The sequence below is a fragment of the Monodelphis domestica genome, chromosome 2, assembly GCF_027887165.1.
Source record: "Monodelphis domestica isolate mMonDom1 chromosome 2, mMonDom1.pri, whole genome shotgun sequence".
Classification (NCBI taxonomy): domain Eukaryota; kingdom Metazoa; phylum Chordata; class Mammalia; order Didelphimorphia; family Didelphidae; genus Monodelphis; species Monodelphis domestica.
Genome location: NC_077228.1, coordinates 409,632,364 through 409,659,573, shown reverse-complemented (window position 1 = coordinate 409,659,573; position 27,210 = coordinate 409,632,364). Strand labels below are relative to the sequence as shown.

The following is a 27,210-nucleotide window of genomic DNA, read 5'->3' as shown; positions in this document are numbered from 1 at the left end:
TTATATATGTACTTATTTATATATACTTACTTATATTTACTTATATGTTCTCTTACTTATATTTACACTCATTCACAGAGTGAAATAAGTTGTTTTGATCAGAAATTTACTTTGTTAATCCAGTCTTTCATTCTCCCTAAAATTAATAAAAAAAAGGAATAACTCTCGCATGGAGAAGTCAGAAAGATAGATCCAATACTTACCCTAAAAGATTATTTCTTTTCCTGTTGTAGAGATCGGTGTAGATGCTATGAGAGATAGAGGCCTTCATAATGGGCTAGATTAGGAATTTGAGGGACCTTCTTTCCACGTGGCTCACCTCTTCAGTGCTTACAGGCACTACAGGCATCCCCCCAAGAGCCACTAACAGAAGAAAAGCATCCTCTTTATTACTGGGGATGATTAACAGAAAGATGTCCAAAAAGATACATAGTGGACAGTATGATTCAGGTATGGCACAGGCGGTTTACCCAGAAAACACTACTAAACATCAAATACTCACCTCGTCCTGTGCATCAAAAGAATGATTTAAACCAAATTCACCAACAATTTAGAATCATGGTTATAGTCTACTGGGTAGCTGGTAATTCTTCTTCGTTAGAACATAATGCAATTTTTACAAGGCTTCTAGTTAGCTGTTTTTTTTTTAATTTTAAAAAAGTATTGTTTATTTCAAACATTTATTTGAAAACTTTTTTTGAGTTCCAAATGATCTCCCTCCCTCCAGTCTCTTCCCCACTCACTGAGAAGGCAAAACATATGTTATCAATCATACGTGTGAAATAATACAAAACATATTTCCATATTAGCCATGCGAACCCCTCCCCCAGGTGAAAAAAATATTAATTAGCCAGTTTTGTATTTCACCTTTCCCTTGCTTAGGCAGGCTTGGCTAGACAAGACATACTCACAGCTCCATGTGACTGGATAAGGGAGAGGAGAGCACCCTTCCTACACTCGATACAGCTCAGAATAGTCCTCACTATTTCCTTCCTCAGGAAAGAAAAGAATGGTAGGAGAGGAAGGTCACCCTTTCGTATATCCATTAAATTCCAGCTCAGCAGCTGATTAGGGGACTCTTCATCATCACATAGTACAAACTCCTTAGTCATACAAGACTAGACTTTAGTCTTACCCTAAACTTCAACAGGAAAGGTGGTCAAACATGTTAGGAAGGTAGAGATAAAATAGAAGTTCTTTGAGGGCAGAGATTCACATATTTGACTTTTGTCTGTCTATCCCCCAGAAACCTGGAGCATGGAAGGTACTTAGTAAATGCTTCCTTAATGACTGATGGATTAATAGATTTCTAATCTGAAGATCTAAAGACCACAAAGCAAAGAAAATTTAAAAAAATATTTGTCTTTTACATTAAAGTTCTCAAGTATCTCCCTCCTCTTTATCACACCACAGAAAGCATCATTTGATAACAAAGATATATGTATATAGAAAACTATGTCTTGCTCATTTCTATTTATTGGTTCTTGATAGGAGGTAGGCTTACACAAATTATTCTTCAAACAATATTTCTGTTTTGTATATATTTATTCTCTTAGTTCAACCCATTTTACTCTCCATAATTTCATATAGGTCTTTCAATTAAAAAATTCTCATTTCTTATGGCACAGAAGAATTCAATCACAATCATATGCCACATTTTTTAGCCATTCTTCAACTGACAAGCATCCCAATTAATTTTCAATTCTTTGCCACCATGAGGACAGTTGCTAAAAATATTTTAGAATATATAGGCTCTTTTCCTTTTCCCTCGATCATCTTAGGAAATAAACCCAATAGTGGTTCTGGGTCAAAAGGTATATAGAGTTTTATACCTCTTTGAGCATAATTTCAGATTTTTCTGCAAAATGGTTGGATCAGTTCAGAGTTTCACCAACAATGCATTTCTATCCCCACTCTTTCACATCCCTTCCCACACTTGTCATTTTGCCCTTTTATCATTTTAGTCAATCTGATAGTTGTGAGATGATATCTCACAGTTGTTTTTATTTTCATTTCTCTAATCAATAATGATTTAGAGTGCTTTTATTTTTATAGTTTATATTGTATTTTATATTTTTACATTTATGTTTCATATATTTTTTATAATTTGTATATTTTATAGATATCTTTGATTTCTTCCTCCAAAAGCTGTCTGTTCATATCTTTTGACCATTTATCAATAGGGAAATGTCTCACATTCTTATAAACTTGACAAAATTATCTATATATTTTAGATATGACATCCCTACTCTGAGAAATTGTCTATGAAACTCCCCCCCCCCCAGTTTTCTCCTTTCCATCTAATCTTAGCTACTTTAGTTTTATTTGTACAATCCCTTTTTAATTCAATGTAAAATTTTTCATTTACATCTCATAATGCTTTCTGTCTCTTGTTTATTCATAAATTGTTCTCCTATTCATAAACCTGATAGGCAATATATTCCCTGTTCCTCTAGTTTGCTCATTATTATTTTTTTTAACCCTTACTTAACATCTTAGAATCAGTACTGTGTATTGATTCCAAGGCAGAAGAGAGATAAGAGCTAGGCAATGGGGGTTAAGTGATTTGTCCAGGGTCACCCAGCTAGGAAGTGTCTGAGGTCAGATTTGAACCTAGAACCTCCTGTGTCTAAGTCTAGCTTCCAATCTACTGAGCCACCTAGCTTCCCCCTTGGTTTGCTTATTATATCTCCCTTTATGTGCAGGTCACTTTTTCATTTTGATCTTACTTTGGTAAATGATGTAAGAAACTGGTCTATACCTAGTTTCTGTCAGTCTATCTTCCAGTTTTCCCAACAATTTTTACCAAATAGTAAATTCTTATCCCTAAAGCTTGGATCTCTACTTTTGTTGAGTATGAGGTTGCTATAATCTTTTATAAGTTTGTTGGATGTCTATTGTGTTCCACTAATCTACTTTCTATTTCCTAGCTAGTACTGATTAGCTTTGATAATTACTGCTTTTTAATAGAGTTTAAAATCTGATACTGCTAGACTTCCTTCCTTTATATTTTCTAAATCCAATTCCTTTGATATTCTTGACCTTAAAGACAATTAATAATTACAAATGTCACTTTTCTACTTAGGGGTTCCACCAGGTGTGGTGAATATAGTGTTTGGAACTGGACCCAAAGTAGGAGAGGCACTGGTGTCCCATCCAGAAGTGCCTCTGATCTCATTTACTGGGAGCACCTTGACAGCAGAGCGCATCATGATGAAGAGCGCCCCCCACTGCAAGAAACTCTCTCTGGAGCTTGGAGGCAAGAATCCTGCCATCATTTTTGATGATGCCAATCTGAGGGAATGTATCCCTACCACTGTTAGGTCCAGCTTTGCTAACCAGGTCAGGGGAAATATGTGTTTGTGTGTGTGTACATGTATGTTTGGACCTGTTACTTTGCCTTTTAGTACTTTTTTTTTCTTTTTTAAACCCTTACCTTCCAAGTAAGAATCAATAGTATGTATTGGTTCTGAGGCAAAAGAGTGATGAGGGCTAGACAAGGAGGTTTAAGTGTCTTGCCCAGGGTCACATAGCTAGGAAATGTCTGAGGTCAGATTTGAACCTAGAATTTCCCATCTTCAGACCTAGTTCTCAATTCACTGAACCATTTAGCTGTTCCTTTTTAGCCTTAAAAAAAAACAAAACAAAACAAAACACCTTATTCTGTCATTATATTTTCATGTTGAAAAGCCAAGTGGTTAATTTGAGTGATTCCATGAAATGGTAAAAATAAATAATTATTTCACTCGGGTGACATTTCAGGACCATGCACACAAATTCCTCTTGAGTAGAGAGATAGAGAAAAAAGAGTATGCTTGGTTCAAATCTGACCTCAGACACTTCCTAGCTGGGTGACCCTGGGCAAGTCACTTACCCCCATTGTCTAGCCTTTACTGTTCTTCTGCTTTGGAACTGATACTTAGTCTAGATTCTAAGACAAAAGGAAAGGGTTTAAAAAAAAAGAAGAAAGAGTATGGATCTGGAGCTGGAGGACCTGGGTTTGATCTCAGCTTTGCTACTTATTAATTGTGTGTCCCTGAGCCTCAGTTCCTTTATGTGTAATGGGAAGGGTTAGATTTCTCAATCTCTAAGGAGCCTCCCAAGTCTAAATCACAAGCTCTGACTCCTAGCTCCTCTGTCCTCCCAATTTGTGTACAGAGGATTCTCTAAACATCAGGGGTTGCTCCCTTCCAAGAGCATTCACATTTTAAAGGGACCAAAACCCTTAGTCTAAAAGCTGGAGTAGAATTACATACATAGAGAGTAGATAGTCAAGGAAGAGAAAGACTTTTTTGGAGAAAATAAGCATTTTCCTGGATTCCTAAAATTATGCTACATAGAACATAGGATCATAAATGTATAGTTGAAAGGACTACAGGACCCAATTCTTTCATTTTACAGATGAGAAAATTGAGGCTTAGAGAGGTTAGACAACTTACCCAGGATCACACAGTGAATAAGTGTCTGAGGCAAGATTTGAACACAAGTCTTCCTGACCCCAAGTCCAATACTCTATCTACTATACCAGTGATGTCAAACTCAACTAGAAATAGATTAAAATCCCACAAATTAGCATTATCTGTGTTGTATTTTATTTTTAATTATTTTGTTATACATTTCCCAATTACCTTTTAGTCTGATTTGATCTATACTTGGGCAGTGAGTTTGACACCTCTACCAAGAATATCTTAGTCCTGATTGCACTGCTATAGTCTATATAAAATGGGTCTCCCCCAGGCACTTCTTACCATTTTACTCACATAATAATAATTATTACAATCAGTGATGTACTGGGAATGTGTACAAGACAGACATTTAAGTTCATTTGCATTATTAATATTTTCTCTATTACTTTCTTTAATCTGGACAATCAAAAATAAATCAAGTGAATCCCTGATTTGTAATATTTGACTAATTTCTGAAGTGTAAATGCTCACACTGAAAAGTTAACAATCAATGTTAACAAGCCAGTTAGAGCTCATTAGAGCACACCCCTAGTGTCAAATCAAATTTATATAATGCTTTTCTCACAATCTTGTGAAGCAGAAAGTACCAATATTTTTATTTCCATTTTATAGGTAAGGAGACTGAGAGTCAGTGAAAATATGTGAATTGCCCATGAATCATCCCAAATCCAAAGTTCAAACTTGAGTGCCTGAGGACTCAGTTTCCTCATTTGTAAAAAGAGGATTGAACTAAGTGATCTTTAACATCTCTTCCAGTTTCAGCATTCTAAGATTCTATCATTTACAGTGATGTAAAATATTTGAAGTGCTTATATGCCAATACAAGTACACTTTCATCTGTGCTTGGAGAGAATAAATAAGCATTCAAAAATTAGTCAAATATTTGCACAGGACTGTGTTTATTGAAACAATGAGAGTAATGATTCATTTTGATTTCCTCATAATCTTCCTTTCAGAAATAAGAGATGAAAGTAAAGTTACATTTACTGTTATTATAACTCACATTTATATAATGCTTTAGCTTTTTTTTACAAGATGCTTCCCCATCCCTCTATACTAGCTCTGTGAAAATAGGAAGTATGTAAATTATTATCTCAAAATTTCAGATTCAAAAAAACAACAGACCTGTAAAGGTTAAATTACTCACCCAAATTCACATAGGTTGTAAGCATCAGAACTGGGACTTTCACTCAAGTCTTCTCCAAGTCCAGCCCCCTTTCCACTGGACCATGCTGTTTTCTTTATTCCTAGCTCAGTGCTACAATGGGATGATGGGGAAAGTGTCCAGCCTGGAGTCTGAAAGACCAAAGTTCAAATCTGGACTCAGTTTTACTAGCTCTGTGACTGGGACAAGTCACTTAACCTTTTTTGCCTCAGTTTCCTTATCTGTGAAATGAGTTGGACAATGAAATGGCAAATCTCTCTAGTATCTTTGCTAAGAAAACACCAAAAGGGGTCACAAAGCCTAAGTAACTCTCTCTCTCTCTCTCTCTCTCTCTCTCTCTCTCTCTCTCTATATATATATATATATATATATGTGTGTGTGTGTGTGTGTGTGTGTGTGTATCTCCCACATATATGCATTGTATATTTGTTGATTGAACAAAATAATATGATTTGAGGGTCAATTTGCTCCAGATGATGTCAACAAATCAATGCTTATTTTAATTAATTAATTTATATATAAATATTCCTTATTATATATGAATATATTTACTATTTATTTAGAAATACATTTATCATTATATTTATAAACATAACATTTATTATTTATATAAAATATAAAATTCATGATTACTTATATTTATAAATATATATTTATATATTATCTAAATAAATATTTGTTATTTATTTGTATGTGTAAATATATAATACATATAATTTATTTATATAAATATACTCTACAGTATTTATTTCTATGCAAATATATAATAAATTATTACTTATATATTTGTATTTTTAATACATATTTACATAAATATATATTAAGTGCCTGCACTGTGTTATGTAGGCTTGGTGCTGTGTGCCAAGCACTGAGAATATAATTATAACCTTCACATAGCCTAAATTCTTTTTTTTTTTTAACCCTACCTTCCATCTTAGAATCAATACTGTGTTTTGGTTCCAAGGCAAAAGAACAGTAAGAGCTAGGTCATGGGGATTAAATGACTTGCCCAGAATCCCTCAGCAGGAAATGTCTGAGATCAGATTTGAACCCAGGACCTCCTGCCTTCTGGCTTCTCCATCTCCAGTCACTTCACTTAGCTGCCCCTAATGGCCTACATGATAATGGGGCAAGATAAGACAAAAAAGGAGCTGAAATCAACAAATGCATCTTGAGTGCCTCCTGTGTGGAAGTCACTGTTAGGCTCCCTTCGAAGGATTTACCACAATTGGGAAACCTAGGCATGCCTGATATGATATAAGGCAACATAGAAAAAGTGTGTTCTACAAATGCCAGCATCGTGGGTGTTCTCAGAAAAGCTGTAGGGTGGGCACTCAGAAGAGAATTCCTGAAGAAGTTTAGGGCTTGAATTGGCCTGTAAAGAATGATGTCCTTCTTCTCATATTCTCATCTTACTTGCCTCTCAGGGTGAAATCTGCCTCTGTACCAGTAGAATCTTTGTCCAAAGGAGCATTTATGAGGAATTTTTAGCAAGATTTGTGGAAGCTACAAGAAAGTGGAAAGTTGGTCCTCCTTCTGATGCTACAAGCAGCATGGGAGCCCTGATTAGCAAGACCCATTTAGAGAAAGTAAGTGAATAATTGTAGGGTAAAGAATTCTGGAAAGACCTCTTAAAGAAAAACTCAAAGCATGGCACATTTCAGGGGAATACTGTGGGAAACTTTTATTCATTATTATTCATCTTTGAAGAGCACAATCTCTACACTTTATTTGCCTCTGGATATAAGTCCAGAGTGAGAAATTAATAAAAAAAGAAATGATTAAATAAATTTGTGGTTAAAACAGTCATTGGATAATAAAAGGTACCAGATGTAGGAAGTCAAATTCAAGAGGTCACCCTACCATGTAGGAAAGAAAGAATAGCTGTCAGCCAGGTTGGTCAGCTGTAAACCAGACTATTATTAGGATAGGCAGGAGATTCTACGGCCAAAAGTATTTCATGGAAAATTCTTGCCCATTAGGTAGCTGTAGATCAGGGCTTCTTAACCTGGAGTTCACTGATACCATCTTACTCTCCATGGAGGGGGAAAAAACAACAACTATATATTTACTTTTAACCTATATGTTTAATTTTACTCTAACTGAAATTTAGCATTAAAAAAAATTAAATTAAAAGCACCATTCTGAAGAGACTTCTGTTGACTTCACTAGACTCTCAGAGGGGGAAGTGTTGGACAGTATTAAGTACTAATTAATTTTTTTTTTCTATACAGGTGAGAAATTATATAAAGAAGGCTTTTGTTGATGGGGCAAGAATTCTGTGCGGAGAGGGTGTGGATAATTTGAATCTTCCACCCAGAAACAAAGGGGGCTATTTCATGCTTCCCACTGTGATCACTGACATTAAGGATGAATCCTGTTGCATGAAGGAAGAGATATTTGGTCCTGTTGTTTGTGTTGTTCCCTTTGATACCGAAGAGGAAGTGATTGAAAGAGCTAATAATGTGAAGTATGGCCTTGCAGCAACTGTGTGGTCTAACAATGTTGGAAGAGTCTGGCGAGTATCTAAGAGATTGCAGTCAGGATTGGTCTGGAGTAACTGCTGGCTCATCAGGGATTTGAACCTTCCTTTTGGTGGAATGAAAGCTTCAGGAATTGGTAGAGAGGGAGCAAAGGACTCATATGATTTCTTTACTGAAGTAAAAACAATTACTGTTAAATACTGATTTTTACTTATGATGAATATCTTTTAATAGCATGATTAGCATATAGTTGTGAGTAGAAATAATAGAATGAATTGAGGATTAAGAAAGTTATAGAAAGTAAATAGACAATTTTGATTTTTTTAAATTATAAATCTGTTGCACAAACGAAACCAATGTAGCTAAAATTAAAAATGAAGCAGGTAAATGGGTGGGGAGGGGGAGAATTTTTGCATTGAGTTTCTCTGACAAAGGTCTCATTTTTAAAATATATAGGGAACCAATCCAAATTTATTAGAATGAAGACCATTCTCCATTGATAAGTAGAGGGTATGAACAGGTGCTTTTAAGAAGAAGAAATTCAGTCTATCAATAGTAATATGAAAAAACTGTCCATATAATTAATAAGATATTCTGAAGATTTGCCTCATATTCATCAGATTTACAGAGTTGATACAAAAAAGGAAAATGATGAATGTCGGAATTTGTGAAGACAGGTCCATTAATGCCCTGCTGGTGGAGCTATGAACTGGTCCAGTCATATTAGGAAGCAGTTTGGAACAATGCCTTGAAAGTTAAACTAAACTGTAACTTTGATTAAGCAGTAACACAATGAAGTCTAAAATCCAAAGAGACCAAAATAAAAAAGAATCCATCCATTCAAAAATTCTTAAACTCCTTTTTTTATGTGGCCAGGAATTGGAAACATAGAGAATCCTCATTAATAAGGGAATGGCTAAACAAATTATGGCATAGGAATGTAATGGAATACTATTGTGCTTTAACAAATGATAAAGAAGGTATGTATGAATTAACCAAAACACTCTGCAATAACAATATTAAAAAAATATAAGACAAACTACTCTAAAAGATTCGTGAACTATGATCAAATGCAATGACCAGCCATAATTCCAAAGGACTTATGATGGAACATACTATCCACTTTCTGGTAGAGAAATAGTGAGCTCAGTCAGGGTAAGGACTGAGACATTTTTTCTAGAACATAGACAATGGGGAAATATCTCTTGTTTGACTATGCATATTTGTGACAAGAGTTTTCTTTTCTTTTCTTTTTTCCCCCCATTCAGTGGGGTGGAAATGAATGAAAGAGAGAGTGTGCTTTTTTTGTTAATTGTACCAGAATCTGAAACGTTCCTCTAGGACTCTGGTCTCTTATAGGTGAACTTTTACCTTATTTTGCTTAAACTAGGTGAACTTTTATTACTTCCAGAAATTTCTTCCCTCCCTCCCTTTCCTCCCTTTCCTCCCCTTCTTCCTTCCTTTCCTCCCTTTCCTCCCTTTCCTTCCTTCCTTCCTTCCTTCCTTCCTTCCTTCCTTCCTTCCTTCCTTCCTTCCTTCCTTCCTTCCTTCCTTCCTTCCTTCCTTCCTTCCTTCCTTCCTTCCTTCCTTCCTTCCTTCCTTCCTCCCTTCCTTCCTTCCTTCCTTCCTTCCTTCCTTCCTTCCTTCCTTCCTTCCTTCCTTCCTTCCTTCCTTCCTTCCTTCCTTCCTTCCTTCCTTCCTTCCTTCCTTCTTCCTTCTTTGCTAGAGAACAGACCTGATCATTCTCTTCTCTTGCCTCTTCTCTCAGATATGTCTGGCTCAGGCTAATCTATTAGTACCTCAGCCACGGAATCCTCAAAGAAGAAGGGCAACTCCCAGTAAATAGCCAGGCTGCCTCATTCTGCTGATCGTGTATAGCTTGGGACCCTCTTTTCTATCCCCTCTGACTCCCAACATTTTGGACAGGTACTCCCTGTCAGTTAGAGGCTTTTAGGGCACCAGGTCATAAGTATGTATACCCTTCTAAAGAAGTGGAATCTTTCTATTCTTCTGGGCCATGGATCTAAGGAGCCTTAAAAGGTACCCAAAGGTCTGTTCTGTTCATCTACTCTCAGAAGTGTTTGGTTTTGGCATTATTCAAATAATAATGACAATAATTTGTACCAAGTACTTTCTATTAATGCCTAATTATACTTGCAACACAATAACAATCAAGTAAATCTTTAAATATGAATCAGTTTAACTGATGGAACTGTTGTTTTAATTAATTATAGCACTGAATTCTACATATGTACGCCTCGTCTTCATAATTTGTTGTTTATATTTTATGGTTAAAGATAAGCATAATAGGAGACAGTTGAACTGACTTGCATAAACTAGAAGTTAAATTTTCAATGTTAGCATCAACAGCTCAGAAATCCACAAACATTGGAAAATGGGACTTGATTTATTGTTTTGTGCACTGTCTAGACTTGAGAAAGTGATGGAGAAAATGTTAAGAATGGAAATTAAACTTAAAAGAATCTCATTTCTCTTTTTCCCCAGAAAGTAAGTCTTTGGACATAGAGGAAAGAGTTCTAGAGCTGGAATCAGAAGAGACCCAAGTTTGTGTTTTCTAAATGGGTGATGATTGGGCAGCTAGATGGTAAAGTGGATAGAGTATCTGGCCTGGCAGGAAGACTCATCTTATTGAATTCAAATTTGGCTTCAGACACTTACTAGCTATATGAACCTGGGCAAGTCACTTAAGCCTGCTTACCTCAGTTTCCTCATCCATAAAATGAGCTAGAGAAGGAAATGACAAATCACTCTTTGCCAAGAAAATCCCAAATGGGGTCATGAAGAGTTAGACATGGAAAAATAACAGAACAGCAGATGACTGATATCATTTAATCTCTGAATTTGGTTTCCTAATTTGTACAATGGAAATGATTTCGGTAAAGCCTAGTGTTCAGGGTTGTTATGAGAATCAAATGACCTAATACCTTGTTAGCCTTTTAGGTGCCATATAAATGCCAAGTATTATTATGGCCAGCTCACTGTGGGTAAGAATTGTTTCATTCTTTATACTTGTATCTCCAACAGTTGGAACATTTCCTGGGACATAGAATAACTTGTGGCTGATTGATGGTTAGGGGTTGGACCTGTGATATTATTGCTACAAGGAACTCCCAGGTGAGGAAACTCCTTTTTCCAATTCTGGGTGCCATCTTCTCTGCAACTTATAGTCTTAGAGAATTGTCTAGGACACTGCAATGTGAAATTATTTGTCCAAGGTCACAGAGCTAATTTGTGCCAGAGGTGGGATCTGACCTGACTTTGAGGTCTTTATTATCTCTTGCTTGTTATGGTTATAAATTAAAAGTTAGGGCAAAAAATTAAAGAGAAATTTTATATAAATGAAACAATTAGAAAACAAAACACAATAGCACATGTATAATCCAATAGGAAGTTTGGACTTTTTGTTCAGAGGAGAAGGAAACATATGAAATGAATACTTACTTTAGGGAAGTCTGAACTTCATAGAATGCTGATTTGTCATTGAATGGTCCATCCCTCTAGAAGTGAATAAACTTGGATGTGTCCTATGGAAAAGTATAATGGAGTAAAGCCTGCAAACAGAGGCAAAGAGGTGCAAGTTTGCAGAGCTGTCAATCAATCAAGGAGTATTCCAGAAGACAATGTCAACAGGAAGAAGCAGTTAAATGAGATCCAAACTGCCTGGAAGTTTTGGTTCTTTATCTCTTGGCTCTTGGCACCTAGAGACTGCTGAATCTTTCCTCTCCTGACACCTGGAAGTTACTGACTTTTCCTTTGGCCCTTGAATGTTATTAACTCTCCTTTCCAGAAAAATTCAAAGATCCTCAATCCTGTTAGCCCTGTCTTCATGTAGGCCTTTATAATTTCATTCTCTGTTTAAGACTATTCAAGATCAGGGAAACCCTAAACCCTCTCTCCCATCCAAATACCCTTCCTTCCCTTCCTTAAATAAACCCTTATTCCAATAGGTAAAGAATGAGTGAGTTATATATCAAACAAAATCAGGCAACTTACTCATTACTGAAGCTCAGTTGGACTCCATCTGAAACCTAACTGAATGTGGGAGGGAGTGGCTGGAGGGAGGCAGAGTCTGAATCCTCAATATCCCATTGGTCTATAGAGTTGCCCAGCAATCTTACAGTGTCATAAAATATTTAAAGAAATATCACTAATACAATTTGGCATCCTGAAAAGATCTTACCCTGTTCCAAGGCTAAAAGAAACTAAACAAGAAAGATGTTCATGAAAATTGCCTGTGGTATGATGGTGCTTGCTGTAATAGCATGTTACTGGGTATACAAAATACTATACAGTACAGTAACAAAGTTTGTGATAGAAACCATTGGAGTCATATCCAATTCAACTTCTTTTATAATGACTATACCTTTTTCTAAAGAGACTGTAATATGGCAAATCCTCACTCAAATATATGTATTTACCATGGCTACTATTCAAACTTTCAACTATATGAGAAATATTTACAACTTTCTAACACCAAAGAAAGTAGCCCAGATCATGGTAGTTGATACAAACTTAGAGCAATTAGTAAAGACCATGTGTGAGGAATTTCTAAAGAAGCAAGGATTGGATCAGACTAAGGTGGGAAATGGGCAGGCAGATAATGGAATTAAAGACAAGTACAAGAAGGCTAAGAAAAATAAGGTAGGAACACATGGCAAAGACATGGACAAGGACACTGATAGCAATAAAGAAGCTGAGAAAATATTTCCCTTAAAAGATGTTACCAAATTTTCAGAGAATGCTGGAGTACTACATTCAAAAGTACAGAAGCAATTTACAACACAGGAATTGGATTCAATACGTAGATTTCCAAAATTTATCTCTGAACCATATAGATCTCTCAAGGAGCTAAAAAGGGTGTTTAGGATCTCTGAATCCAATTTTGATGATACAGAGTTCCTTTTGTTGGAATTATTTAGCCCCCATGAACACCAGCAGTTTATTGAAATGACTAGGAGAAATAATACCTTGACTAGTTGGCCTACCGAAGAGCAAAGAGAAGATTTTGACTTCACTAATCCCGCTTGAATGACACATCTCAGAAAGTGTAGGGAAGATTTTCTCTAGGCTATCAAAACATTTTGTTTCAAACCCAATGCATGCGGAAAATTTGATAAATTAATGCAAGAGAAAATTGAGCATCCAGCTACCTTTATTGATCACTTATCGGAAACTGTGGAATCTACTATGGGAATAGAGAAAGACTCAGAGGAATCTGCACCTCATGTATGGAGAAAAATTTTTAGGGGTTGCACATCATACCTAAGAAGCTTCTTCAAGAACTATTTCCCAAAATATGAAAGGTTTACTCTGTCTGAACTTAGAGACTCTGCATTCTATCTTTTTGACAATCATAATAACAAAATAAACAGATGTCAGAACTAAAACAAAAATTACAAGACAGAGGAAAATTTAAAGCAAAAAGAGATTCAGGAAATTAAAATTTCAAACACAATCAAGACATACTCAAAGCCTTCATACCAACAAAGGAAGGTACAAAGAGAAACTAGAAAGTGCTTCTTATGCCATAAAGTAGGGCACCTCATAAAAGATTGCTATTTCAAAAAGAAATATGAGACAAACAAAAATACACAGGCAAAATCATATTATAAAGATAAGAAAAATGTGTGTTGCAAGCATTGCAGCCTAAGAATAACTCAAGAAGCTTCAAATATTGAGGAAATGCATTCAGTTATTAATTCACGGACTAAACCCAGATATTCAGATGTACTGGCTCATGGGAGAAGGGATTTATGAAGACAGAAGTGTAATTTATTTAGTTTGCTACAAGGAGATAGAGAATATATATTGCATGATGAAGCAAGTAAAGATAGACCTGCAGGAACAAACCAAAACCAAGAGCAGAAAAGAGTAAATACAAGTGTGATGCAGAAAACTAAATGTATTAAGTCTGTGAGAAATGATGATAAATCAAATAAAATATTCAGTGAAAAGCAAAGAAAAGTACAGGAGCTAGATGAGGAGATTAAAAATATCATTGTGCAGATACAAACTGAAATAAGAGACTCAGACAGAAGGAGCATAGTAACCACTCATGAAAAAAGTAGAAAACAAGTAAAAACTTATTTAGAAAACGTTTTTCAGTGCAGACTGGGTACAGGGATTGAATTTTGGACAAGAAGAAGTCATAATAACTCACATAAACCTAATCAGGAGCTGTTGATAGACACAGTGAAACAAAATTTTGTATTAGTGGTATTTCTTTAAATATTTTGTGACACTGTAAGATTGCTGGGCAGCCCTACAGACTAATGGGATATTGAGGACTCAGACTCTGCCTTCCTCCAGATTCTCCCTCCCACATTCAGTTAGGTTTCAGATGGAGTCCAAATGAGCTTCAGTAATGAGTAAGTTTCCTGATTTTGTTTTTATATACAACTCACTTACTCTTTATTTATTGGAATAAGAGTTTATTTAAGGAAGGGTATTTGGATGGGAGAGAGGGTTTAGGGTTTTCCTGATCTTGAGAAGTCTTAAACAGAGAATGAAATTATAAATTTCATTTATAATTTCCATGAAGACAGGGCTAATAGGTTTGAGGATCTTTGAATTCTTCTAGAAAGGAGAGTCAATAACATTCAAGGACCAAAGAAGAAGTCAATAACTTCCAGGTGTCAGGAGAAGAAAGATTCAGCAGTCTCTAGGTGCCAAATGCCAAGAGATAAAGTACCAAAACTTCCAGGCAGTTTGGATCTCATTTAACTGTTTCTTTCTGTTGACATTGTCTTCTGGAATGCTCCTTAATTGACAGCTATGCAGACTTTCACCTCTTTGCCTCTGTTTGCAAGTTTTCCTCCATTTTACTTTTCCACAGCCATCACATATCTTTGGGACCAGGTCAGGTTTAGGAAGATCCAGATTTAGGTTCAGGATTGGAATAAAATGGGATCTTTGTATACTATGTAACCTTTAACAAAATGAAGTTTCTTCAATAACAGTATAGAAAGGATACTTAGCAAAGATAGCATCAGTCCAGGAGGGTACAGCTCCTCTGGTTTTCATACTGTCTATAATGATACCCAATTATAAGTATGTGTTGGGTAGTAAGGAGTCTGTCAAGCCTGAGGAGTCTAGTAATTTCACGATGTGTTTTTATGCTTAGAGAACCCAGCAGTATCAACTGTTGGAACCTTAGTATCCTGAACTAATTAAGTCTTAGAGAGGGTTTATTTACCTTTTAGGGAGATATTATTCTATTTAGCAAGGACCTTCACTCTCTTCTTATCAAGTACTAGTTGCTTCTACCACAATATGACTATTCTGAGATCACACTAGGAACTAGGAGACCAGGGACCATGGAATTAAAATAGATTCATGGTTAAACTTGGCAAAACCATTTTGATTTGAAACAAGACTGAGAAATTTGTGCTTCACCAGGACCCTATCTGCAGGGCAGTTGGTTTCTCTGACTACATACAGTGCCTACACTCTATCCTACCCTTAGAGAGAGGATCTGGAGCTCCATATTCAAGAACTCCAGACTCTTCAGAACCATTCCTACTTCCCTATTTCATTAGATTTTAAGACTGTGATGGAAGTGAGAACTCCTTAATCACTCATTTCCTATATGATCCATCATACTAATTTCCACTGGACCTAAAGTAAAATATCATTTAAAAACTTCTAGATTCAAGGAGCAGCTAGGTGTTGGAGTCATTTTTCACATCAGTCTTTTTATGGTTTTATTTTGGGGTTTTGGTTATGTATGAGTTTGCTCTTTCAACAATGACTGATGTGGAAGTGCGTTTTGCATGACATAAAAAAGGCAAAAGCCCACTCCCCCATCTGCCAACCCCCCAAAAGGGATGGCTCAGTGGATAGAGAGCCAGGCCTGGAGATGGAAGGTTCTGGGTTTAAATATGGCCTCACCTATCTAGTTGTGTGACCCTGGGCAAGTCCATTAACTTTCATTGTCTAGCCCTTATTGCTCTTCTGCCTCGGGAACCAATATATAGTATTGATTCTAAGATAGATGATAAATTTAAAAAATTTTTCTAGGTTCATATGATCATAAAACTAGAGCTGGAAAAGGATCTTAAATGCCATCACCTCCCACTCCATTATTGTACAGATAAATTGTCAGTTAATAATTCCTACTATGAACAGGATATATGAGGTGTTCGGGGAGAGTTAGCACCATTGGCAGCCATCCTAACTTTCTTCTTGCCAGTTGAGTTGGATGACTCTGGAAGAGTGGTTCAACTCTGCCTCACTTAAATCCAATTTGTGTGTAAGTCAGGGCATCACTTGAAATGTCATTGGTTCTTCTAAAAAATGAAGGACAAACAGAGGCAGGATTTGAATTCAGGTTTCAGTGCCATTATACTGATTGCAGAAGCAGTGCTCTTTCCACTGTATTAATATATATATATATATATATATATACATATATAATCTACTTATATAATATCTGGTAAGACCATGTGTTTGACTTATTGGTTTAAGTTGTAATGCTACAAACAATTTAAGTTCTGTAATTATGATGGAAATTTCCCCCTGATCACAAACCACTGCAAAAGCTTTAGGACTAGTGCTAATATTTATTCTGTGGAACTTTGAAGATCAACAAATGGAATTTTTCTTCAAAACCCTGCAGAAGTGAGTTCTACATGTTTCTGGGACTGTCCCTTTTCTCAGGGTTATTCTGAAGTCAGCTAGGGGACTTTTTTTTTTTAACCCTTACCTTCTACTTGAGAATCAATACTGTGTGTTGGTTCCAAGACAGAAAAGTGATAATGGGTAGGCAATGGGAATTTAGTGCCTTGCAAAGGGTCACATAGCTAGGAAATGTCCCAGTCCAGATTTGATCCCAGGACCTCCAATCTCTGGGCCTGATTCTCAATCCATTGAGCTACCTAGCTGCCCCCTCAGACCTGGTTTATGGGGTATCCTTGAATGGTGAAGTACTTTTCATTCTGACCCCTAACATGACCAATGGATTGTCTTTATTTTGGAACTAATTCTATTTAAGGCTATCCAAAACCAATTTCTAGGATCTCCTTGCATCGGCCACTCTGATGCTTCTCGACATTCACGATTTGGGTTGTTTCTGCCAAGCTCTCCTATTCCTTAGTCAGTCCTGATTCATTTGTAGGTAGTATGACTAACTTGTCTTTGTCAATGCTGTGATTCTCCTGCCAAGTGATAGGCAGCGTTTCTCGGAATAACTTCATTTCAGATTGCAGCCGGTCATTCATCTGTCATAGGGAATGTAGCTAATCTTTTCTGTAAGCCTAAAAATATGCCATTCCCAAGCATCTTATTATGCCTGTCTCATCACATGTCATCTCATTGCATTCCTCATCCACATTCTTCTATACAATTGTCCATTCATGGACATTGTTATACTCCCATTTAAATGGAAATTCTGCAATAGCTCAGTAATTATCAACAGGACCCTGAGATTACTCTTCAAAGTCCATGGCCCTTTGGAATCATTCTTTGCTGACCTTATATTTATCTGGAAGATTCACCCAATAAATAATAGCTTATATTTAGTAGGATGATTCTGCTGGTAATTATTTTGAACTACCTCTATGCTTCTTCTCTTTTTATTTCCTAAAATGACATTTCAAGGATATAAATAATCATTTATACAGTGGCAAAAGGTTCTCTATCTATGGTACACTTATACTCCAAAGCATTTCTAATTTCATGAATGTAGGTGTTGTCTTCAACATCACAGATGTTTAATCCTTAGCATATCTCATGTGCTTTTCTTCTAATAATATTAGCAAAATATATGCCATCATTTTGTTAAGCCAAAACATTAGAGGCACCCTGGTGTGGTGGAAAGAACATTCCTTTTGGAACTAAAGACCTTGGTTCACATCCCAACAGCATGACATATACCTCTGTGACCCTAACCAACTCATTTTACCTCTCTGGACTTCAGTTTCCTCTTTTGTAAAATGAGTTGAACTGAATGACTTCTAAGGTCCCTTACAGTTCTGCACTTATGATCCTGTCATTTCAACTCATCCATGGGTAAGTATACTGAGTGACTCTTATTTATGTACTCCAGATGAGTTCTATTCAGAAGGTCCCAATGTGCCATTTACCTTTATCTCCATTAACGACATTTTTGAAAAAATAAGTTTTCATTTCATCCAGTTAAAAATAAATTTATCTATTGTGTAGGAGAAGGAAATAAATATGTATGTAGCACTTATGATGTGCCAGGCATTATACTATGTGCTTTATAATATTATTTCTTTTGATCACATTTTTACTTTCTTTTTATTATCTGATGATGCTAGGTACTATAAAATTAAAATTAATGTGCGATAATAAAAATATTATATTTTAGGATATTTATTAATGATTATTAGAAATAAAAGAATAAAAGGGATACAAAATAAAAAAAACATGTGCCCATGGCTAATTAGCTAGTTCAAACCCTTGTTTACCACCACCATGCTAGCTGACAGGAAGTCAAAGAGGCCAGAGCTAGAATGCCCACTGAATGGCCTAGGTCAGGTCATCCCTGGTCCTGAGAGAGCCATGGAGACTTATATCACTTTATTGATTATGATGCTGGTCTAACTAATAAATGTTACATAATCTATAAACTTATATTATTAGCCCAAACAGTGTCTTGAGATAATTTTAGTCATATCATAACTCAGTAAGAGAGAGAATATTCTTGAAAAACTCCATGATACAGACTGAGGCAACAACAAACTTCTACAAGTCTACAAGAAGGAGAAATACTACCTGTTGAATCAATATTTAATGGAATAATAAATGAATTTAATATGAATGGCTGGCCTTTTATAGAAATTAATAATGAATGGAGTTGTTCCATTCATTTCCTTTGTTGAAGGACTGCAATTTGGGAGAAACATACCTGACAAAGGATAATTTGAGTGAATCCTGTGAGAGAGCAACCTGATTTTTGGAATCTGGGAGTCTTTTTAATTTGCCTAATGATAAAATTTATATTCTACTTCAAGCATTTCACCGACATGGCCCCATTTGATTGTCCTAAATACCATGTGATAGAAGTACCATGAGCATTTATTATCCCAATTTAACAGGTGAGGAACCTGAGGTTTGGTTCTAGTTGACTTCAAGTCTTTCTGACTTGAAATTCAGTACACACCATCCTCCAGCATTGATGAAGACACAGCACATGTGCAGAGCTGGCACTCGGGGAGCTGCTCCTTTCCCCTCTTCCCAGCTCTGGTAGACATTTTTTGCACGCCCCATCCCTCTGTCCAGCTGCCCAAAGCAAGCACTTTTTCCCTCAACTCTCTCCATTAATTGGGGGGTGGGGGGGAGACACTCACAGACAGCTTGAATTTGCCCTCTGGGCACTTGAACTCAGAAAAGGTTCGCCATCGAGGAATTTCATTGCCAACAATAACATGAATGCTCAAGAGTTTATCTGCTTGGATGCGTATGCCTTCCGTGAGAGCAGAAGCCTTTACATGGCGCGACTTTGTCTGCAACATTAGGGTATCCAAACATGTTCAAAGGATTTCTGTTGGGAAGCGGGTCAGAGAGACTCTTGAAATTCTGGGTTGGAACAACTAAAAACTCAAGTGAAATATCTGGCATATGGGGAAGCACTAAACTACATTTAAAAAGTGGAGAAAGCAAATGCAAGTGTTTGGGGTTAAACAAGGATTTTGACCTGTCTGTGCTATAATAAGTTCAGTAAAACCTTCCCCTGAATCCTGTTTGTTTCTACTTTTGTAACCTCTCAGACAAATGGATTTTCTTTCTCGTCTTTCTTCTTTTCTCTTCACTGCCTCCAAAAGGGACATCATTTTATAGTGGATTATTGCAATAGTCATCTGATTGGCTCCCTCACTCAAATTTCTCCCCACTCCAATCCATCCTCCATTCAATGGTCAAACTGCAGTTTTTTTTTAATCCTTATTTTCTATCTTAGTAACAATTCTAAGACAGAAGAGCAGCAAGTAAATGGAGATAAGTGACTTGCCCAGAGGCACACAGGTAGGACAAACTGCTCTTCTTAGATCTGACTGTGTCACTTTATTATTGATTATTCAACCAACTTAATTATCAACTCCAATGACTCTTTCTTGCTTTCAGGATCAAATATAAAATTGTGTTTGGTTTTTAAAATCCTTCACACCCTACTTTTCAATCTTATTACACTTTTCTCCTCCTTACCTGGTTCCCCTGCCCCTACTAAGCAAACTTTTAACAATGGTCTCCCTGAAATCCCTCCTACAAAAGATTCTGCCTTTCAATTTTGGACATTTTCACTCTGTTCCCTATGCCTCAATTTCTCCCCCTTGTCATCTCCTTCTCCTGGGTTCCCAGGCTTCTTTCAACTCCATTAACTCCCACATTCCCCAAGAAGCTTTTCCCAGTCCTCCTTGAGAGATTATTTTAAATTTGCTCCATATATAGCTTTTGCTCATAGTTTTTCCCACATTTTTTCTCTCATTAGCCTGTGAACTTCTTGAGAGCAGAGACTGCTTTCTCCCCTTTCTTTTTGCCTGATTGGTTAGCAAGGTGTTTAAAAAATAATAGGTGCTTAATAAAAGCTTGTTGGCTTGACTTTGCCATTTTGAAGAGGTGGGGGCATAGGGTGTGAAATACTGAATTGCCACACTGGGTTGACATGTTGATTACTTTTATTGAACTATTATATTCTTTTTTCATCCTTTGTTAAATAGGTTTCCTGGATAGATAAATGGAGGACGTCATATTTGGAGTGAAGTTTATATAAAAACCAAGGATAACAATAAATATTTTGAACAACTTCTTCAAAACACGTTTTTTTCTCAAGCACTTTATGTAGGCATATGTAACTTTCAATGACCAGTTCTTTCACTATTTGAAATCATAAAAGGACAAAAGTGACAAAAAGGGATGTGGAAGAATGGGGATGCTAACACACTTTTGGTGAAACTACGAACTGATCCAACCATTTTGGAGAGCAATCTGGAATTATGCTCAAAGAGTTATAAAACTGTGTAGACCTTTTTGACCTAGAAATAGCACTATTAGGTTTATTACCCAAGATAATCGGGAAAAAGAAAAAGAACCTACATGTTCTAAAATATGAATAATACTCTCTTTGTGGTGACAAAGACCTGGAAGTTGAGGGTATGCCTGCCGACTGGGGAATGGCTAAATAAGTTATGGCATATATTTGTGATGGAATACTCCTGTGCCATAAGAAATGACAAATAGGCTAATTTTTAAAACACATAGAAAGACCTAAATGAACTTATGAGAGATAAAATGAGCAGAACCAAGAGAACATTGTATACAGCAACAGAAATATTGTTTGAAGAATGATCTGTGTATGTCCACTTCCAAGGAAAGAACTGATAAATAGAAAAAAGCAAGACATCTTGTCAAATAATGCCTCCTCTAGTGTGGGGAGAGGAAGGAAAGAGATTTCACTGGGTATCCTAATGTGACAAACAAATACACACGTATATTTAAATAGGAAAAAAAAATGGGGATTTGAACCCTAGCCCTGGTTTTTGTTGTTGTTCAGTCATTTCACTCATGTCTGACTCTGTGACCTCATTTTCTTGACCAAGATAAAGGAGTGGTTTGCCATTTCCTTCTCCAGTAGATGAGGAAACTGAGGCAAATGGGGTTAAGTGACTTTCTCAGAGTAACATAGTCAGTAAATGTCTGAGGCCAAATTTGGACTAAGGCTGATGAATCTTCCTGCCTCCAGACCTGATATCCTTTTCAGTGTGCCACCTAACTGCCCACACCTGATGCTATCCATAAGTTATCAGAAAGAAAATTGGAGGGGGCAGCTGGGTAGCTCAGTGTATTGAGAGCCAGGACTAGAGATGAGAGGTCCTAGGTTCAAATTTAACCTCAGACACTTCCTAGCTGTGTGACCCTGGGCAAGTCACTTAACCCCCATTGCCTAGCTCTTACCACTTCTGCCTTGGAGCCAATACATAGTATTGACTCTAAGATGACAGGTAATGGTTAAAAAAAAAAAGAAAACAAATTGGAAAAGTTATTTATCACTCTTGTAACCCATATAACTCTCATCTCCGACCTCTGGGTGGATTACATGATTACTAATATGTTAAGTTTTCTTAACTTATATGCTACTTATATGTTAAGGTTAGTTGTTATAATTGACATTCTCTCCTCATCCTTTCACTGGCTAACCCCCATGCTGGAACTCTTTCCCTCCTCATTTCTGCTTCTCGATATCTTAAAACTGATACTTAACCTGTCTTCTGAATTAAAATAGTGACAACCACGCTGAACTTTTTTCCACCCTCAACATCCAAAATGAGGGTGGGAGAGTTCACATCTCCTATTTGGTATTTGCGGCAAATGAGCTGCGCCCTTTCCTCAGGATGTACCTAGTGCCCTTTTATCTTGAAAAAGTCCAGCCTGTGAACTGGAAGGCTAGAGTCCATTAAAATGCTTGGAAAAATAAACCCCTCCTCTTGATTTCTTGTAAATGTCAAAAGTGATGAGTAGTGGAAAAGTTGCTTTGGTCAGAGTATCTTCCCACTATCCCTGAACCTTTGTCACCATATTGTTTATGGAGGTAACCCAACACTCCCCTGCAGGATAACACCAACATTTCTGTATCTGCCTTTGGCAAACCATTTTGCAAAATGAAGAGATAATATAAGCAAAGGTCCCAGAGGTTGCAGATACCAGGACATATCAGTGATGATGTTGTAACAGGGTAACCAACATGCTCAAGGGAGCCCTCCTCTCATTCTGTCCTTGAACTCATGCATTTTGGAAATCTCATACAGGCTATGAAAGCTATGAATGGCTTCTTTAACAGGAGAGGGACCTGAATAACTCAAAGGATGAATTTATCTCAACTGATGAGTTGCCTTTAAAAAAGAGAGAGTGAATAGGATGGAAAACTTTATTTAAAGTTATTTTAATTTGTTTTGGCAGCAATGAATATACTCTCTACTGTTGATATCCCTTTAATTGCCTTGTAAGTGAACTATTTGATGAGAGATATTTCTCCAAAGCACTAATATTCAAAGCTAAAACTTTTGTCAAATATGTTTATCAAATGGTTTAATATTACTCAAAACAGCTACATGCTGAAAGTGCAGGGATCTGGGTCAGCTAGGTGGCTCTGTGGATAGAGAGCCTGCCCTGGAGGTGGTAGCCCTGGGTTCAAACCTGGTCAAAGACATTTCCTAGCTGTGTGATCCTGGGCAAGTCACTTAAGCCCAAATACCTAGCCCTTACTATTCTTCTGCCTTGGAATGGATCCTCAGTAGTGATTCTAAGACAGAAGGTAACGGTTAAAAAAAGAAAGAAAGAAAATGCAGGACTCTGAAGAAGAAAAGCAAAGTTCTAAAGTTTAATTCTGTCAGTGTTACATAATGGATAGAATACTGAAGTTAGTGTCTGGAAGATCTGGGTTTAAATCTAGCCTCAGACACTTGGTAAGTGTGAGTCTGGGTAAGTTCTTTAACCTCATTCAACTTCCTCATCCATGTGAGGATGATAACCATGTCTACTTTACAAAATTATCAAGAGGTTAAAATATCTCATATATACATGTGAAGTACAAGGCAATTCTATTTAATAGTTTTGAAGCTCCTAAAGCTTAATACTACAACAAAAAATTTTAGGACAACTTGTATTTTATAAACTTTAAAGTGTTAAGTGTATATAAAACACCTTTTTTTTCCTCTCAAGAAAGAAAAGATTGACATTAACTGGAAAAACTATATGTATCATCCTGTGTCTTGGGAAGATAAATTACTCACTGGCTGCTCAGGAATGAAGATTACGACAGCAATGTATTAATGTCTTGTTCTTTTCACACTTTTCTAACTGGCCCTTCTTCATGATTTTATTAAGGGCTGACAAATGGGTTTATGTCCCCTCATTTTTAACTTTCAAAGTTCAAAGTGTACAGAATTATTTTTCTTCTTTCTTTTTTCCTTTTTCCTTTCAGCACTAAAATCCTGTCAAAGGTAAGGTTTGGAAAATTGGTTCCTCCCAAAATATAGTCTGGGCTATGAGCCTTCTCACAGAAGCAGGTTTTCATGGGAAGTTGTTTGTTGGTTTAAAATTTTCTGCCATAATTTGATCAAGTCTTTAGGTAAATATATTATGGAGTCCAGTTGTGATACATCAAATGGACATTTGGAGAATGAATGGATTCCTTTGGCATTCCTATTTAGGGTTCACTGCCCTAATCAATTCAGAAAATATTTGTGTGATGTTTAAATTTAGTATTAAATCTCTTTCTCTCTGATCATCATGCTCAATGGTCCTAATCTATAGTAGAGGCCGAGCCCTTAAGAAAGTAATAAGATGTAGTGTGAAAGTAAAGATAATAAACCCATAGATTTAGAGCCAGGGAGAGACCTTAGAATTCATGTAGTTTAACCCTTATCATTTTGGTGGTTAAGAGGAAGAAAATGAGGCATAGAATAGTAAGGTGGTCATGTAAGTGGTAAATGGCAGAGGCAGCATTTGAACTCAGACCTTTTGATTTGATGCCTCCATTTCCTCCAAATCCAACATTATTTCTACATCCCACAGTCCTAAGTTCAACATCAAACCTTGTCACTTCCTTTGTTGTTGCTGCTGTTTCATCCTATCTGACTTTTTATGATCCCATTGTGGATCTGCTTTTCTTGGCAAGGGTGATGGAGTGGTTTTCCATTTCCTTTTCCAGCTCATTCTAAATTCTAAACATTTTTTTCTTTCTACTTTCTCTCTCTCTCTCTCTCTCTGTATTGGCAAGATTGGGAGTGTGTGAGGTAGGAGAGAATATTATTAACAATATTAACAGAGAAATATAAGGCTAGGTAGAGTAAAAGGTGTAAAAAGAAGAAATTAAAGAATTCTCAGAATATTTGAGAAAGGAGAGTGACTAGTAGCTGGCAAAGGTGGAGTAGGATGGACTTCAGGGAAGATGAGGAGGGAGTGTATTCCAGACATGCAGGACACTTTTTACTGGTACATGATGACATGCCAAGTTGGCAAATATTAGGTGCCAGTTTGCTTAGAGTCTAGAGCATATGAAAAGGGGAATAGTATGAATAAATTTGCAGTCAGATAGTAGAGGACTTTAAGTGATAGGAAAAAGGAGTTGATGCTGGGATTCTTATCTTGTCTGGAATGTAGCAGTAAAGCTGTGGATTTCCCTTGAAAGATTCAGTTGGGGTCTCAAAGAGGGGAGGGAAAAAGGGAGAGAATTTGGAATTCAAAATTTTGGAAAATAAATGTTGAAAAATGTTTTTGCCTGTGATTGGAAGAAAATAAAATATATTTAAAAATTTAAAAGTTAAAAAAAGATTAAAATGGATTTTAACTGAAGAACTAATTTTTCAACTTTATTTTTAACTTTTTTCAGCCATTCAATTCAATTTGACAATCATTTATTATAGAGAACTTTGTACCATGTAGCTATAACACTTTAAGAACATGAATCTTGTTTCATTTTTAAACTTATCTTCCCTATCTCCTTAGCCCAATGCTTCGTGTGTGAGGAAACACATTCATTGCATGAATAAATGAATGAAGCAATCATACGTTGGAAAGAGCACTCAATAGGAAATCAAGAGACCTAGGTTTTAATTTTACCAGTGTGACCTTGGGTAGATTGCTTAATGACTTCTCTGAGTCTTAGTTTCCTCATCATTCATCTTATGCATATTAAAATACTTGAATGACTTGATTCACAGGGCTATTGGCAAAACCCAATGAGATAACATGTAAAAGTGCTTTTTGCATGTAAAGTATTATATAATGGGAACTATTTTATTTTACAGTTTATATAAAGGTATTAGAAGTATCAGTTTGATAAAAACATTGGGCTTAGAGTCAGGAAGATTTGAGTTCAAATCTGGTCTCACTTCCTGGCTGGGTGACTCTGGTTAAGTAACTTAATCCCTTTTTGACTCCGTTTCCTCATCTATAAATTAAAGTTAATACTAGCATCCCGGGGTTGTTGTAAGGATCAAATGAGATAATAATTATGAAATACTTAACATAGTAACTGTATTTAGTAATCCTTGTATAAATGTTAGCTATTATTATCTTACAGGATGTGACCAAAAGTGTTCACATGGACCAAGGTTTGATCTTGGGGCTTTGATCCTAAAGATATTAAATTCCAGCATGTCTTTGCTTGGATTTTTAAAAATTGTTTTCTTTTTTAATGAATTTAAATCTACAGAAATGAGCATTTCAATAGACAAAGGAAAAACATATACATAAATCTGAAAACTTGTTATGAATACTTTTAAAATGCATTAAGTTTAATACAGAAGGAATAAAATTGCCCTTGTGCTTACTTTTTAACTTGATTCTTCTCTCTTCTATGTATTAAAATCACTCGTTGAATTCTTCCTTCCTTCCTTCCTTCCTTCCTTCCTTCCTTTCTTCCTTCCTTCCTTCCTTCCTTCCTTCCTTCCTTCCTTCCTTCCTTCCTTCCTTCCTTCCTTCCTTCCTTCCTTCCTTCCTTCCTTCCTTCCTTCCTTCCTTCCTTCCTTCCTTCCTTCCTTCCTTCCTTCCTTCCTTCCTTCCTTCCTTCCTTCCTTCCTTCCCTTCCTTCCCTTCTCTTTTCTCCTCCTGCTCCTCCTGCTCCTCCTGCTCCTCCTCCTCCTCATCTTCATCTTCATGCTTATCTGAAACTATCAACTTCCTCTCACTCCATAGAAGTTCTCCCTTGTAACAGATAAATACAGCAAAACAGAAATGAATCCATTGGCCACACCTGAAAATGTGTCTTCATTTTGCACTGCTACTTCTATTATTTCTCTGTCTAGAGCAAGAATGTCATCATCCTTCATCACCAGACTTCTAGAGCCACAATTGGCAACTACATTGATTAGAATTTTAAAGTCTTTACAAGTTGTTTTCCTTTATTGTGGTCATTTCCCAAGTTGTCCTGGTTGTTTTTACTCAAACAATTCATATAGATCTTTCCAGGTTTTTCTGAATCTAGCAAACCTTTCATTTCTTACAGCATAATAATATCCCATTAGCATTAGAAAGTGATTTGATAAGTCATTCCAGAACTGGTGGTCTCATTTTGTTTCCTGTACCTTGCTACAATAAAAGTACTGTTTTAAATATA

The 27,210-nt window shown here is 36.4% G+C and overlaps 1 protein-coding gene and 1 long non-coding RNA gene across 5 annotated transcripts in view; one reads left to right on the top strand and one right to left on the bottom strand.

Annotated features, from left to right (window-relative positions):
* The window catches only part of ALDH8A1 (aldehyde dehydrogenase 8 family member A1), a 65,715-nt gene extending 38,505 nt beyond the window's left edge, over positions 1-27,210 (top strand). Inside the window, exons 5-9 of one of the 4 annotated variants that reach the window (XM_056818830.1) lie at positions 3,086-3,342; positions 7,059-7,220; positions 7,866-11,249; positions 20,056-20,120; positions 20,813-27,210. In XM_056818830.1, the coding sequence (XP_056674808.1) occupies positions 3,086-3,342; positions 7,059-7,220; positions 7,866-8,318 (872 nt within the window). In that variant the 3' untranslated portion in view covers positions 8,319-11,249; positions 20,056-20,120; positions 20,813-27,210. Of the gene's footprint in view, positions 1-3,085; positions 3,343-7,058; positions 7,221-7,865 lie in introns of all 4 variants that reach the window. The other 3 variants (XM_001369993.5, XM_056818829.1, XM_056818831.1) reach the window with 3 other exon arrangements.
* LOC103102925 (uncharacterized) lies at positions 48-11,801 on the bottom strand. Its single transcript, XR_008916678.1, has 3 exons — positions 11,577-11,801; positions 5,614-5,762; positions 48-363 (listed from the first exon to the last, which is right to left on the bottom strand). It is a non-coding gene; the product is annotated as an uncharacterized LOC103102925 (long non-coding RNA).